The 13,464-nt window shown below is 40.7% G+C and overlaps 3 protein-coding genes across 3 annotated transcripts; 1 reads left to right on the top strand and 2 right to left on the bottom strand.

Annotated features, from left to right (window-relative positions):
- Positions 1 to 3,328: 3,328 nt before the first annotated feature.
- On the bottom strand, positions 3,329 to 6,609 carry LOC112087891. The gene is made up of 6 exons (XM_024158041.1): positions 6,502 to 6,609; positions 5,628 to 5,910; positions 5,288 to 5,584; positions 4,882 to 5,244; positions 4,128 to 4,806; positions 3,329 to 4,025 (listed from the first exon to the last, which is right to left on the bottom strand). The coding sequence occupies exons 1-6, from the start codon at positions 6,607 to 6,609 to the stop codon at positions 3,329 to 3,331; spliced, it is 2,427 nt and encodes an 808-aa protein (XP_024013809.1).
- Positions 6,610 to 9,796: 3,187 nt separating this feature from the next.
- Positions 9,797 to 10,821, bottom strand: LOC112087892. Its single transcript, XM_024158047.1, has 2 exons — positions 10,152 to 10,821; positions 9,797 to 9,996 (listed from the first exon to the last, which is right to left on the bottom strand). Exons 1-2 carry the CDS (start codon positions 10,819 to 10,821, stop codon positions 9,797 to 9,799), a joined length of 870 nt encoding a protein of 289 aa, XP_024013815.1.
- Positions 10,822 to 11,532: 711 nt separating this feature from the next.
- LOC18009853 (putative F-box protein At3g23970) lies at positions 11,533 to 12,359 on the top strand. Its single transcript, XM_024158050.1, has 2 exons — positions 11,533 to 11,826; positions 11,946 to 12,359. The coding sequence occupies exons 1-2, from the start codon at positions 11,533 to 11,535 to the stop codon at positions 12,357 to 12,359; spliced, it is 708 nt and encodes a 235-aa protein (XP_024013818.1).
- Positions 12,360 to 13,464: the final 1,105 nt, after the last annotated feature.

Genomic DNA, 13,464 nt, shown 5'->3' on the forward strand with positions numbered 1-13,464 from the left:
TCTTTGGTATTCCCTAAATTTTTCCCAAGTATCTAAAAGATATTCATCTTCTTTTTGTTTATAAGTTCTTATCTTGTTCCTTAAGAGATTTGAACGATTTCTAGTGTAAAAACGATTTAGGAAAGCAGTTCTACACGCTGCCCACGTTTTTAGTGAAGCAGGTGGCAAAGATTTTAGCCATTTACTGGCATTATCTCTCAAAGAGAATGGGAAAAGACTACACTTATGGTAATCCCCATTTGCTGTAATGGTTGCACATAATTCTTCGAACGTCTCGATATGGTCAATCGGGTTTTCGAATGAATAACCATAGAATTGATTTTGTTGAACTAAATGGATATAAGGTACCTTAATTTCGGTTTTGCCATCCTTTGGTAAGGCTGGTTGAATAGCTCTTCGATCTCCCAAGAATTTCTCGAGTGAATCGAAACTTCCAATCAGTTCATCATCATCTTCATGTTTTGTCGATCCGATTAGCTCATTGTTATCATAAATCGGTTCTTCAAACTCATCATCAGTCAGGTCATCATTGCTTGGATCACCATCCACACGATATGGTGGATCACCAAGAGTCCCGAGAACATGTTCCTGGTCTCTCATCGCAGAGAAACCTGAAAAATTCAAAAGAAAAAGTAAAAGTAAACAAGTGTTCTAATGGATTTAAGCTGGGATTCGCAACGAAACAAATCAAAGTCCTCGGCAATGGCGCCAAAAACTTGATTGCGATTGTAAACGGGGTTGGTCGGTTTTTGTTTCACTAAGCTTCAGGTTTTAAATTTATAATCCCTAAATGTCTGCAAGTGCACATATGTGCGCTGTAGTACTTAGGGTATCGATCCACAGAGACTTAGTTGTTTCAGTACGAATTCACGGCAATGCTTAAATCAGATTAGAACTAAACAATTTGGGTTTTGGTTTTGGGTTTTGGTTGTCACTAAATCTAAACTAGAAAGCAAAGCAAGTAAAAGCAAACAAAAATGAAAGCAAACAGAAAAAAGTATTAAGCGATTAAACAAGAGGCAAATGGAAGCAGGGAATAAGCGAATGAAAAGCAAATAGAATTGAAGGTTGTAAGCAATTAAAGACAAACGTTTGGGCTCAAGGGTAATTCGCAGGGATTCATGGACTAGGCTATGTCAATTTTAAATAAGTGATAAAGGTAATCAACTACGTATGTTCTAGAACTCGAGGCACGGAAGTATGAATAGCCTACTTTCGCAGCACTAAACAACTATCTCTCGCAACCCTGATCAGTAGGTTTCCACTCTGATCCTGGAAGGGAGAAGATGCAATAGCTGAACAAGACTCATCAACATTCACAACTCAACTACAGGTAGGTTTCCACTCCTATAGAAGATTTGCTCGTTTCACCCTAGTTCAGACAATCAATGAAGCTTTTCGCAACATATCATGTCAGATCGGCTTCTAAGTGGCCAGCAAAGAATCATGCAGTAAGATTAAAAGTACACAGAGAACATCTAGAATATTATAAATCCTATATCTATCGATTCATAAGCAAAGACACATGAAATTCTCTTTGAACAATCCTTTTTAACCCAACTGGGTAACTACTCAAACATATTGTAACAAAGCATCATAAACGAAATTGAAAGTGCAGGAAACTAAAGAAAAGAGGGAAGAAAAACGAAGAACAGAGGCGACGACGGAGGCACGATGATGCTCTCCAGCGGCGGCTCCTTCTCCTTAAAACGGCGGCCTCCTCTCTAGGGTTCCACACAAACTCTCTCTCTCTCTTCTTTGTCTATTAGTTTCGGTCTTTACTCTTTAGAATGACCTAAAGAGGGTATTTATAGCTTCTGGGGTGGTCCTGGACACTTAAGGCTTCAAAAATAACGAAAGGAATTGATCTGGGCTTTAATTAAGTCGTCAGGAAAGTGAACGACCAAGTTCCGTGGTCGCGGTGGCTCTACCCATGGGAAAACAGGTGTTGGCCGCGGTCCCGGCACATGGCTCTCTTCCGGAACTGGATTTTCTGTCATTCTTGCATCGGGAGTATCTGAAGATCTAACCGTTGGATTGTCTCCAAACTAAGTGAATTAGAAAGATGGTTGGATCCTCTATATCGTCTCAAATTTTGGGGGTGATCAGACGGTGAGAAGGTCTTCATCGCTTGTCATATTTCTGAAGGTCTGCATTTATCCAAAATTGCTCATTTATTTCAAATTGCATATCTTTTGCCCAAGTTTCCTGTAAAGTCTTTTGAAACTCTAAAACATTGAAAACACTTTAAAAACCTTTGAAAACAGAGTTAAAACACCTGCATAAGACATAATTATGATCCATAAAAGTGGTCAAAATATGGTGTTATCACCGTGCAACTTGACGATCTCATCCACATACAACTTTGCTAAGGCATCCACCTTATCGTGTTTGTTTACCGCCAAGAAGTGTGCAGACTTAGTTAACCGATCCACAATGACCCAGACGGAATCTATCTTTTCGCACATAGGCAATCTTGTCACAAAATCCATCGTGATCATGTCCTACTTCCACTCGGGAATTGGCAAGCTTTGCAACAAGCTGCTTGGCACTTGATGCTCGGCCTTAACCAATTGACAAGTTTGACACCCAGCCACCCATTCAGCCACGTTCCGCTTCATCCCGACCCAGTGGTAATACCACTTGAGGTCCTGGTACATCTTCGTCGATCCTGGGTGAACAACGAACTTGAAATGGTGAGCTTCCCTTAGGATTTTTTTTAATTCTTTGTTGTTTGGTACACATACCCGACCCTTCACCAAGATCGTCCCATTGTTCGAAGTCTGATATTCGCTCTGATCTATCTTTGCTCACTTCATCAGATTTTCATCTTTTTCCTGGGCAATCCTTCCTCGGCTTAGCAGATCCATTTGATCAGCCGCGCCTAAACCCAACGGTTCCACATCATCGCTCAAGGCCACTAACCGTAGCGTCCCAACCATTTGGACCAATCCTTTAACATCCTGTTCGGCAAGAGCCGCAACCCTTTTCCGACTAAGCGCATCAGCGACCAGATTTTTCTTACCGGGATGGTAAACAATATCCAAGTCATAGTTTGCCACAAACTCCATTCAACGCCTTTGTCTCATATTCATCTTAAGCTGAGTGAATATGTACTTTAGCCTTTTGTGATCGGTAAAGACTTGAAAATTTCCACCATAAAGATAAGATCGCCAAATTTTTAACGCGAACACTACTGCAGCCATCTCCAGGTCGTGAGTAGGGTAATTCACCTCGTGCTTCTTTAGCTGCCTTGAGGCATATGCAATTACCTTACCCTGTTGCGTCATCACACAACCCTATCCCATCCGCGACGCATCTGTTTAGACTACATACGGCTGATCCGGCTCAGGCAAAGCCAGAACTGCGTACTAGTCAAAATTTCTTTAAGCTTGGCAAATAACATCTCACACTCGGCCGACCACACAAATGGTATGTCCTTACCCGTTAGCCGGGTCATTGGCTGCGCCATGCTTGTAAATCCCTTCAGGATCCGATGGTAATACAAAAAAATTCTTATCTCCAAGGCATTCTCAGGTCTAGGCCAATCCGCAATTGACTTTATCTTCTCCGGGTCAACAAACACTCCCTTGTCCAAGACCACATGATCCAAGAATCCGATCTCTCTTTGCCAAAAGCTGCACTTACTGAGCTTGACAAACAGCTTATGCTCCCTTAGCCGATTCATCACGGTCCCTACATGAACCGCATGCTCTTCCCGACTCTTGGAGTAAACAAGTATATCATCGATAAAGATGATTACAAATTCATCCAGGCAGTTTCGGAACACGTTGTTCATCAGCTTCATAAAGGCGGCAGGAGCATTAGTCAGCCCGAAAGATATGACTATGAACACGAAGTGACCATACCTTGTCCTAAAGGCGGTCTTCCTTACATCCGACTCTTCTATGGGTATCTGATGATAACCCGAAGCCAAATAGATCTTGCTGAACCAAGTCGCCCCTCGAAGTTTGTCCAACAGCTCGTCTATCCGTGGCAATGAGTACTTGTTCTTCAGAGTAACCCTGTTCAGTCCATGGTAATCGATACACAGCCAAAAACTCCCATCTTTTTTTTTAACGAACAACACCATTGCATCCCCCGGTGAACTGCTTGGTCAGACAAACCCTTTTTTCATCAGATCTTTTAACTGTTTCTTCAGTTCGGCCATCTCAGCCGGAGCCATCCGATACGGTGCCTTGGATATTGGCGTTGTTCCAGGCTCGAGCTCGATGGTAAACGAGTCTGACGGTGCAGGCAGTAAATCCATTAGCACCTTAAACACATCCTCAAACTCGCTTACAACCGGAATACTGCCCAGCTCCGCATCCGGTCCTACCTTGGTGGTCGTGATTGTAGCCAGGTACGCCTCACACCCCTTCTCAATCATCCGGTCAGTCTGCATTGCCGAAAAAATCAAGCTTCCATTGTTCGGTCTGATATCCTGATACTCCAAAATCTCTTCCGTAGTCTCAAACCGAATCCGGCCACGGCGACAATCCAGATGTGTCTTATACTTCCTGAGCCAATCCATACCAAGGATCACGTAATAAAACTTCACCTGGCAGATTTTCAGATCCGCTTGCATATTCACGCTGCCAACCATTACCAACACATCCTTGACCTTACCGAGGGTAAACATGACCTGTCCACCAGCCGCCTGGACCAAGCCATAGTTATCTCCCGGTATCCTGCAAAATCCACCTTTGCTGACCAGGTTTGGATTCACGAAGAAATGAGCTGCTCCGGAATCAAACAAAACATGAGTTGTCACACAATCCATGACCAAGGTCCCTATACAATCACCTAGATTGATAAGCTACCGCACACACACTCAGAATTTTCACACAGAAAATTTACTAAGGTAAGTGACAGACTTACCAGTAATCGGACAAGACGAATTCGGATCCTCCGCGGTCTCCTCAGCCATAACATAGATCCGCGGTATCACGGCCTGTCTCTTTGCTGGAGACAGCGGTCTTTCACTCGGCCTCTTCCCAGTGTGCTGTGCCACTTGCATCAGTTCTGGACATCTCGGCTTAATGTGCCCAACCTCTCCGCAATGGAAACAAACCCTCTCATCAGATCCGTTCCCTATGTTCTTTTCGCGCTTGTCCTCTTCTAGATAATCCTTCACCTTGTGCTCTATGCTTCCGCATTGGAGACAAGCACCAGATGCGCACCAGCTCGCACATTTTTTCTTTCCACTAGTCAAACCAGCGTTGCGACCCGCGGGTAGTTTGCCTGATGGTCCACCCTTTTTTTGGCCCAACTGTAGCAGCATTACCGAGTAACTTAGCTTCTTCCGCAGAAGTCGCTTCTTGCTGAGCTGCCTTTTCCACAAGCTCTGGAAAATTCTTAAACTCCTGCATCTCACAGTGCTTGCGGAGATCGATCCTTAACCCACGAATAAACCATTTGATCTGCTTACTCTGGATTCCCATATCCCAGCTGGCAAACTTCTTCAGCTTGTTGAACTCTGCCTCATATTCCCGCACCTTGATTCTTGGCGCAGATTCAGGAACACACGAATTACTTGGCCTTAAACATCCCACGAAAATCAGCCCAGGTACATACTCGGTCTCTGAATTTCCCAACCGCACCACGCCACAACGTGTGCACATCACCCTCAAGATAGTGCATGATAATATCTTTTTTGTACTGCTCGGGGCAGCGGATCGACTCGAAATTCCTCTCCAAAAGGTCGATCCAATCATCAACTTCGATCGGCTTAGTTCTTCCCAGAAAGAACTTTGTCCCCAACTTCTGCATGTAGTCCATCACCTTTAGGTAAGATAGGATCCCCGGACCAGTAATCCTTTCATCTACTTCTACAGCCTGCGGATTCACTTCCACAACTGGCAGTGGTCCAACGGGGATAACCGCAATAGCCGGCAATCGTGCTAATACCTGGATCAACAAATCCAACACCGCTTCCAATCCAACCGGGGCAGCAGCAACATTTTGATTAGCTCCAGCCGCAGCAGCCGCAGCAGCCGCAGCCGCATTCTCAGCATTGTTCTCATTTGGATCCACTTAATCCTGATTCCCTCCCTCGGCGTTTCTAGCCGCCGAGTTCTCATCCACTGCATGCCGTCTACGATCACCTCTTCCATCTGCAAAGGGTCAATACATCTATTAAGTTAGCCAGCAAACTAACTTAACATTCTACCGAAACATTATAAGCCTTGCCGCGGGACTTCGGCATTGGAAGGATGGTTTACCCACTAACCCTCTTATGCTAGACTTGTTCTATAACTGATCGCACTCTGATACCAACTTGTAGCATCCTAACCCGGATTTTACTTTTTAACTTATACTTAGTAAAATTTTGATCCGGATTTTTACTTAGCATTTTTCACATTTGGTTTATTTAGACAGTTTTATCTGTGCATAAATGGATTAAAAACAGAATACTTGAATTAAATCGAAGTTCATAGTACATTGATTGTTCGCATATAAGCTATTACATCGACTAGTCCTTAACTACCCAGATGCTACCATCCATTCCTTTCCAGCCTTAGTCCGTGTGCGCTTATCAGACATTATCTTTATCTGCATCCACAAAGGAGGCATGAGCAAACAGAACTGCTTAGTGAGAGCGGTCATCCCGTCTCACCGAGCCAAAGTATAATCGCATCAAACAAAGATCGAGTGCTCATCAGAAACAGAAAACTACCCACGCATGACCATACACACTTTCCCGACCGATCATCCCACAACCAGACAAGCCTCGACGAGCGTCACAGCCGCGAGCACCTTGCCTGATCTAGATCGCCGGTAAGGTAGATCGATCATCACAACATAGCCAGCATAAATATCATGACAAGTACAGAATATACACGCAACCGACTAGAATCTAAGCAAGAATACGACCAAACTAGGCCATGGTCACGCACTCACCTTAGTTTTCTCGGACAGATTCGGTAAAGACAGATTTCTCGATCGCTCAGACTTGTTCCCACGATCGCTTGGCAGAATCCGGATCACAGTTGACAGAATCGTACTCGCTCTCGGCCAAAATCAGATATCTCTCGACAAAACAGACTTTATCTCGACTAACTTCTCTTAAAACCATTTCTCTCAATCTTTCTGAGTTTTTTGGTCGTGCGAAGAAGAAAAAATGAGCCAGAAACCTTTATTATATAGGCGTTTACACGATTTTTCGCAGAAAACCGCCCAGAAACCGTTCCCGCGCCAGTCCGCACACTCTTGGCTAAAAACTGCTCCAGCGCGTGTTTTTACCCGACAAATACCGTTCCTGCGTAAACGTTTTCTCGGCTAAATCCATAACCGTTCCCGCACTTTTGCCTTAGCGCGTTTTACCTGATAACTGCTCCTGTGCGCACCTGTTTCCGACAAAGGCTGTCTGTTCCCGACCAACCTTGTCTGAATCTGAACAAGTCTCGAAAAACTCGTCTTGTCGGAATTTCCAGCTAAACTTCCCAAAAATTACGGCCAGCTGATTTTAGCTCAGCAAAACTTGATTTAGCTCGGCGAAAGCTGGACTTAGCTTGGGTTCACCCGACTAAACCCATTTTCTATCAACCAAACTCATTTCCGAAATTCCTCAGGTAACCTCCTGGTTTTTCCTCATTTCTTCTCTATATATTTCATAACTCCCTTAACCAGTTTTCCTACTTGATAAGATTTTTCCCGAACACGGGTGTTACATACGGCTTTTTCCGCATATTGCGGACACACATAATGAGCAATGGGGTCACGTGCCCCCTATTCTTATAAATTATTTTTATTGAATGCTTTTAATTTCTATAATACTAAATTCAGTTAGATCCACCTTATTTTTTTGGGTTTTGATTAGCTTTAGTTTATGGGCCTATTATGTCTGCTATTAGAGTGTAACAAAACCCTTGCTTCATTTAAATATAATGCATCAAACTTTCGAAAAAAAGTATCTGATACTTAACAAAAAAGGTGAGAGAATAAATGTTTTATAAATAATAAAATAATTAAATTTATATATATATATTTATCAAAATTTGATCTTAAATTTTGGTAATTATTTTTAGGTTATAAGTTACTTTTTAAAATAATATATTATTTTCAACAAAAAAATAATTTATTACTTTTAAGTTTTAACCAAAAAATAATAAATTATATGCAGTTTTTAAACGATTGTGCCGTTTTTTGTTAAGAAACAATTATTTGAAAAAGTGATAAATGAAATAGTAGTGATGAAAAAATTCCAATTATGAAACCTCGTAGGATAATTTTGTAGATTTTTATTTAACTTAAAATATTTTATGAAATTATTTTTGTTATTTTATAATATGATGTCCCCGATTAAAAAAAAATTAAATCCGCCACTGCTTTTAACTTTATACTTTCTCCATGAACAACATGATACTTCCTCCATGTAATAGATCATACTCGCAAAGTATATAAGCATGTATATTTATTTTATCGTAAAATCAATCAGGCTTCCACATGGACATGCATGCGTGCAGGTAGTATCCTAGTTTTTTTTTTTTTTTTTTAATGTGGAAAGAGTTATTATATCCTATACATATCCATCATCAAAATACATAGTACTATATAATGCTATTTGTTGTATTTCGGTTAAATTTTTGTAACAAGGGTTTTATCCGTAAATTCTCTATATAATATTAAGAAGGGGGTAGATAACCTCGAACCTAAGAGCACCTCCATTGAAAGTTTATGAGAGGTTGTTGGCACAGTTATATATGGACCGAGCTTTTAAAAAATATTAAAACAGGCCCAAATTTAGTATACGGTCGTTTAGCTAACAGGCCCAAAGGGTTTATGGGCGACGTGGCAGTATTGTATTGGCGGCGTGCAAATTTTTTTTTTTTGCGAGAAGCCCACTTGTTATAAGACCAAGTTCATTATTGTTAGACACTTTTAAGAAATATTAATAAAAAATTGTTAATATACCCAAACACAGTATGACCACTGGAGATGAAGATGCTCTAATATTTTCCACAGCAAAACAAATAATAATAAAAATGTATTAGGGTTCGAGAGGAGCCCAAAGATCTGAGAATCTCGAATGGAGGACAAAAAAGGAAGGTTTGAGCTTTCCGAGGAAGCGTTGGTGAAAGTCTTGGCTCGGTCTTCCTCATTGAGGAGCATCGCAAGATACAGATCAGTGTGCAAACGATGGAAATCGATAATCGATTCCCAGTTATTCCAAGATATCTACGAGTCTCTGAACACTTGCTCCTCCCTGTCGTGGTCAATCACGACCACAAGGAACCCCGCAATGTCGAAGGAAATCGTGGGACACCATGGATGCAAGAGATGGGGTCTGACCAAATCTCTGGGGTCTTGGATGATGCGTTACAAACCAGAGACAACGGTGAGAAAAGTTTCGGTCTTGAGCTGCGCAGGTGGTGGATTGGTATTGCTTTACACCGAAACCAGCGATGGATCTCCAATGTATCATGTCGGAAACCCTGTGCTGCAAGAGTGGGCTCGAATCCCTTTCCCTCTGTTGATTTTTGTATTAAAACAGAGTATAAATATTGATTCTCTCTTTGATACAAACACACAACCTTTGTTTCTTTATTGATAAGAGAAAAGAAGTTGGTTATTACAATACAAAGACAACGTCTTATATAGACGTGAAACTGACTCACCGAAACAACACAAACAATAACAGTTGTAACTCTTCACTTATGACTCCTCAACATAAATAAAACTACTTTTGACAAGACACGACTCTAGATAAAATAAGTTATGACTCTTGACTCTAACTCAATTACAACTAATACTCCGCCTTAATTGAGTTTTGGTCTTACTCCAAGCCTTTTCCTTAATTCTCCAATGGATCAACATTCAAGTCAATCTCATCAACCCTTTGCTCTATCTTTCCCTGTGAAACTGCAGCTTCTTCTGCACTCACAAGTAAACCACTTGCTTCTAAGTTACTCCATCTGAGTGGAAAACTCTTATGCTTCATCTTAATGTTCAGAATCCTTTTCCCTTGAGGATCGTTGATGAGGCATTTATTATCTTCAAATAAGATTCCATATCCATTTGATATCATTTGAGATACACTCAATAGATTTTTTGCTAAACCTGGCACTAGAAACACCTCTTTGATGATCTTCTCTCCTTGGTTGTCATCACTTGGATATTTCCTTTTCCTGCCGTCAATACATTCTGACCATCCTCCACTTTGATCGGAACCTTTATGCTTTGATCAAGAGTGATGAAGTATTTAACTTCCTTGGTCATATGGTTAGTGCACCCGCTGTCAACTAACCACGTTTCATCATCTATTTTCGATGATATTTTTTTTTCAACCGCACTAAACAGCATGTGATCTTCATCATCTGTTTCTTCTAGACTTAGATCCGCTCTCTCGGATTTTCTAAGTTTGCAGTTCTTTGCAAGATATCCCAGTTTGTTACACACGAAACACCTTCTCTCATTGTTTACAACCTTTTGTGAAGAGCCACCTTGGTTCTTCTTTTGCTTGAACCAACATTCGCTTTCATTGTGATTGTTTCGTTTGCAAACGCCACACCATTTCTTGGCCTTCTTGTTTTCACGTTTCTTTTCTTCATAGAACGCTCCTTCAGTCGAACTCTCATATCGTGAAGCAACACGACTTTCATGGGCTTGAAGAGTACCGATCAACTCTGATACGGCCAAAGTTTGCAAATCCTTTGTTTGCTCCATCACGGCAACAATACTATCAAACTTTTCAGGAAGAGAGATGAGTATCTTTTGAACTATTTGATCATCTGTTTTCTCTTCTACATGGACTCTTAATTGATTTCCCAAATCAATTAGTTTTCCCGTGAAATCCTTGATGTTATCACCGTCATTCATCTTCAAATTTTTATACTCTCTTATCAGCGACTGGAGTTTGATTAATCGAACTTGAGGCGATCCTTGAAATTCGGTTTGCAGAGAATCCCAACCCTCCTTTTATGTTTGTGCTGGTGCTATGCGAGAGAAGATCTGGTCTGTCACAGCAGTTTGCAGAATTTGCAGCGCCGTCAAATCCTTTGTTGACTCTTCTTCCCATTTCCTTTTTAGTTGCAACACTTTGTGAGTCTCTTCACTTTGTGCCGGTCGATTTGAAACTCCGTTTTCCACCACCGTCCACAATTTTCTGGTTTTGAAAATTGTTGTCATCTTGATACGCCAGAAATCGTATTTATCCCCATCAAAAATGGGAATCACTTGCGATGTTCAGAGTATAAATATTGATGCTCTCTTTGATACAAACACACAACCTTTGTTTCTTTATTGATAAGAGAAAAAAAAGTTGGTTATTACAATACAAAGACAACGTCTTATATAGACGTGAAACTGACTCACCGAAACAACACAAACAATAACAGTTGTAACTCTTCACTTATGACTTTTCAACATAAAGAAAACTACTTTTGACAAGACACGACTCTAGATAAAATAAGTTACGACTCTTGACTCTAACTCAATTACAACTAACACCCTCCACATCTCTCTGGTTATGATGTTACGAGGTTGCAGGCGAATAGATTTCTTTTCAACGACAATGGACTCGTCACAAAGATGGAAAAGGGTGTTGTCGTGGGGTACAAGGTTGTATGGACGCTGGTTTCATGTTGTGTAACTAAGGTTCTCACTTTGATGATATATTCCTCCGAAACTGGATTATGGGAAATCAAAGAGTTGCATTGCCTCCGTGTCATGATATGGTCTAGGCTACGTGAATCCGTTCCTTTGAACGGGATTCTTCATTGGCTTGCTTCGGCTGGTAGTGACCAGGACGCAGATTATATTGTAACTTATGATTTCTATAAAGGAGGTGGTGATGATGAGGGTCTTATCATTATACCTTTCCTGGTATGGACTTGAAACAAAGTTTCAAGAGAACAATCACAACGTCTGCCGGATCCCTGATGTACTGCAACATTATCAATGATAATGGAGGCCCTACAATCAGGATTTGGAGGCTGGTAAAGTACTGTAATGAAGATCCTAACGCGTCATGGAAACTTGCGTGGCAAATGCCGAAACTTGTGTATTTGGTCGGGCTCAATTGTTTCCCTGTGGTGATGCATCCTTTGTACTCCAATATCATATACCTTTGGAGTAGGAACAAGAACGGCTTGGTCGTGTTGAACTTGACGACTAGCAGGTATAGACTTTACACGGAGGAGTCGGAGGAGAACAACAAGTGTATCGATGGTTGCATCTTGAGACTTAGCGGTTGCAAGGAGTATGTGGACTCCATCTATTTAGCTTATTCCACTCCCCCATTAGAAGAAGAAGAACTACAAGGTTACAACAAGTGTACGAATTTTACTCACAGTCTCTACTTTTCACAGTATGTGCTTCCAAGCTGGCTAAACCCGCTCCCTGGGCTTTCTTTTTGATCATTTTAATTTCAAAGCTTTACTTTTGTCATTTTGCTTCTGTTTATTTATTTATAATCTGATAAAAGTTTGCATCGAACATAACACCATATTTATTAGGATTTCAATGGCTTTTTATCCACACCTTGATCCGTATCTTGTATGCTTTGGTGCCTTCAGGAGATGAACTAGTTTTCGGTAATGTATGTTCACTATTTGGACCAAAGTTAAAGAACAATTCCAGGGAGTCGATTGTGGGCTAGTCTTTAATTTATCCCACATCGGCTAATTACTACCCGAAACACGAACATATAGGTGTTAATTGGTTATACTAATGGTAACAGCTCATGGGACGTGGTGGCTTGGGGCATTAAGATGATAACATGGGAGACAGTCATTGTAAAAACCAAAATTAGGCATATTTTCTATCGTAAAGATAAATTCTCCATGATTTTCAGAAACTTTGGAAGCAATCAGGTCATATTTTAAATAAATTCCAAAGCTCATGTGGTATACTGTCCATTGCTCATGAAATTCATGCTGATTCCAAGGATTTTCAGAAATTTTCCTTGATTATTTGATAAAAGCCTAGATCCAAACATGAAAGTGAAACAGTAAACACGTGAAAAAATGTCAATGGAGGAAGAGAAAATAACACCACCAGTATCTTCATGCTGCCAAGAATATGTGAGACAGTCATTGTAAAAACCAAAACTAGGCATATTTTCTATCGTAAAGATAAATTCTCCATGATTTTCAGAAACTTTGGAAGCAATCAGGTCATCTTTTAAATAAATTCCAAGCTCCTGTGGTATACTGTCCAGAGCTCATGAAATTCATGCTAATTCCAAGGATTTTCAGAAATTTTCCTTGATTATTTGATAAAAGCCTAGATCCAAACATGAAAGTGAAACAGTAAACACGTGAAAAAATGTCAATGGAGGAAGAGAAAATAACACCACCAGTATCTTCATGCTGCCAAGAATATGTGAGTCCCTTAAATTTAGAAGAGTTATTTACATTCAAAGACACTTTTCAGTTTCATTCTTACAAAAGAGTCACTTATAGCTATTATGTAACTTATTTTTCTGTTAATCCGAAATTACCCCTCGTGGATACGATAAGA

Source organism: Eutrema salsugineum, unplaced genomic scaffold (assembly GCF_000478725.1).
Source record: "Eutrema salsugineum unplaced genomic scaffold, Eutsalg1_0 scaffold_8, whole genome shotgun sequence".
Classification (NCBI taxonomy): domain Eukaryota; kingdom Viridiplantae; phylum Streptophyta; class Magnoliopsida; order Brassicales; family Brassicaceae; genus Eutrema; species Eutrema salsugineum.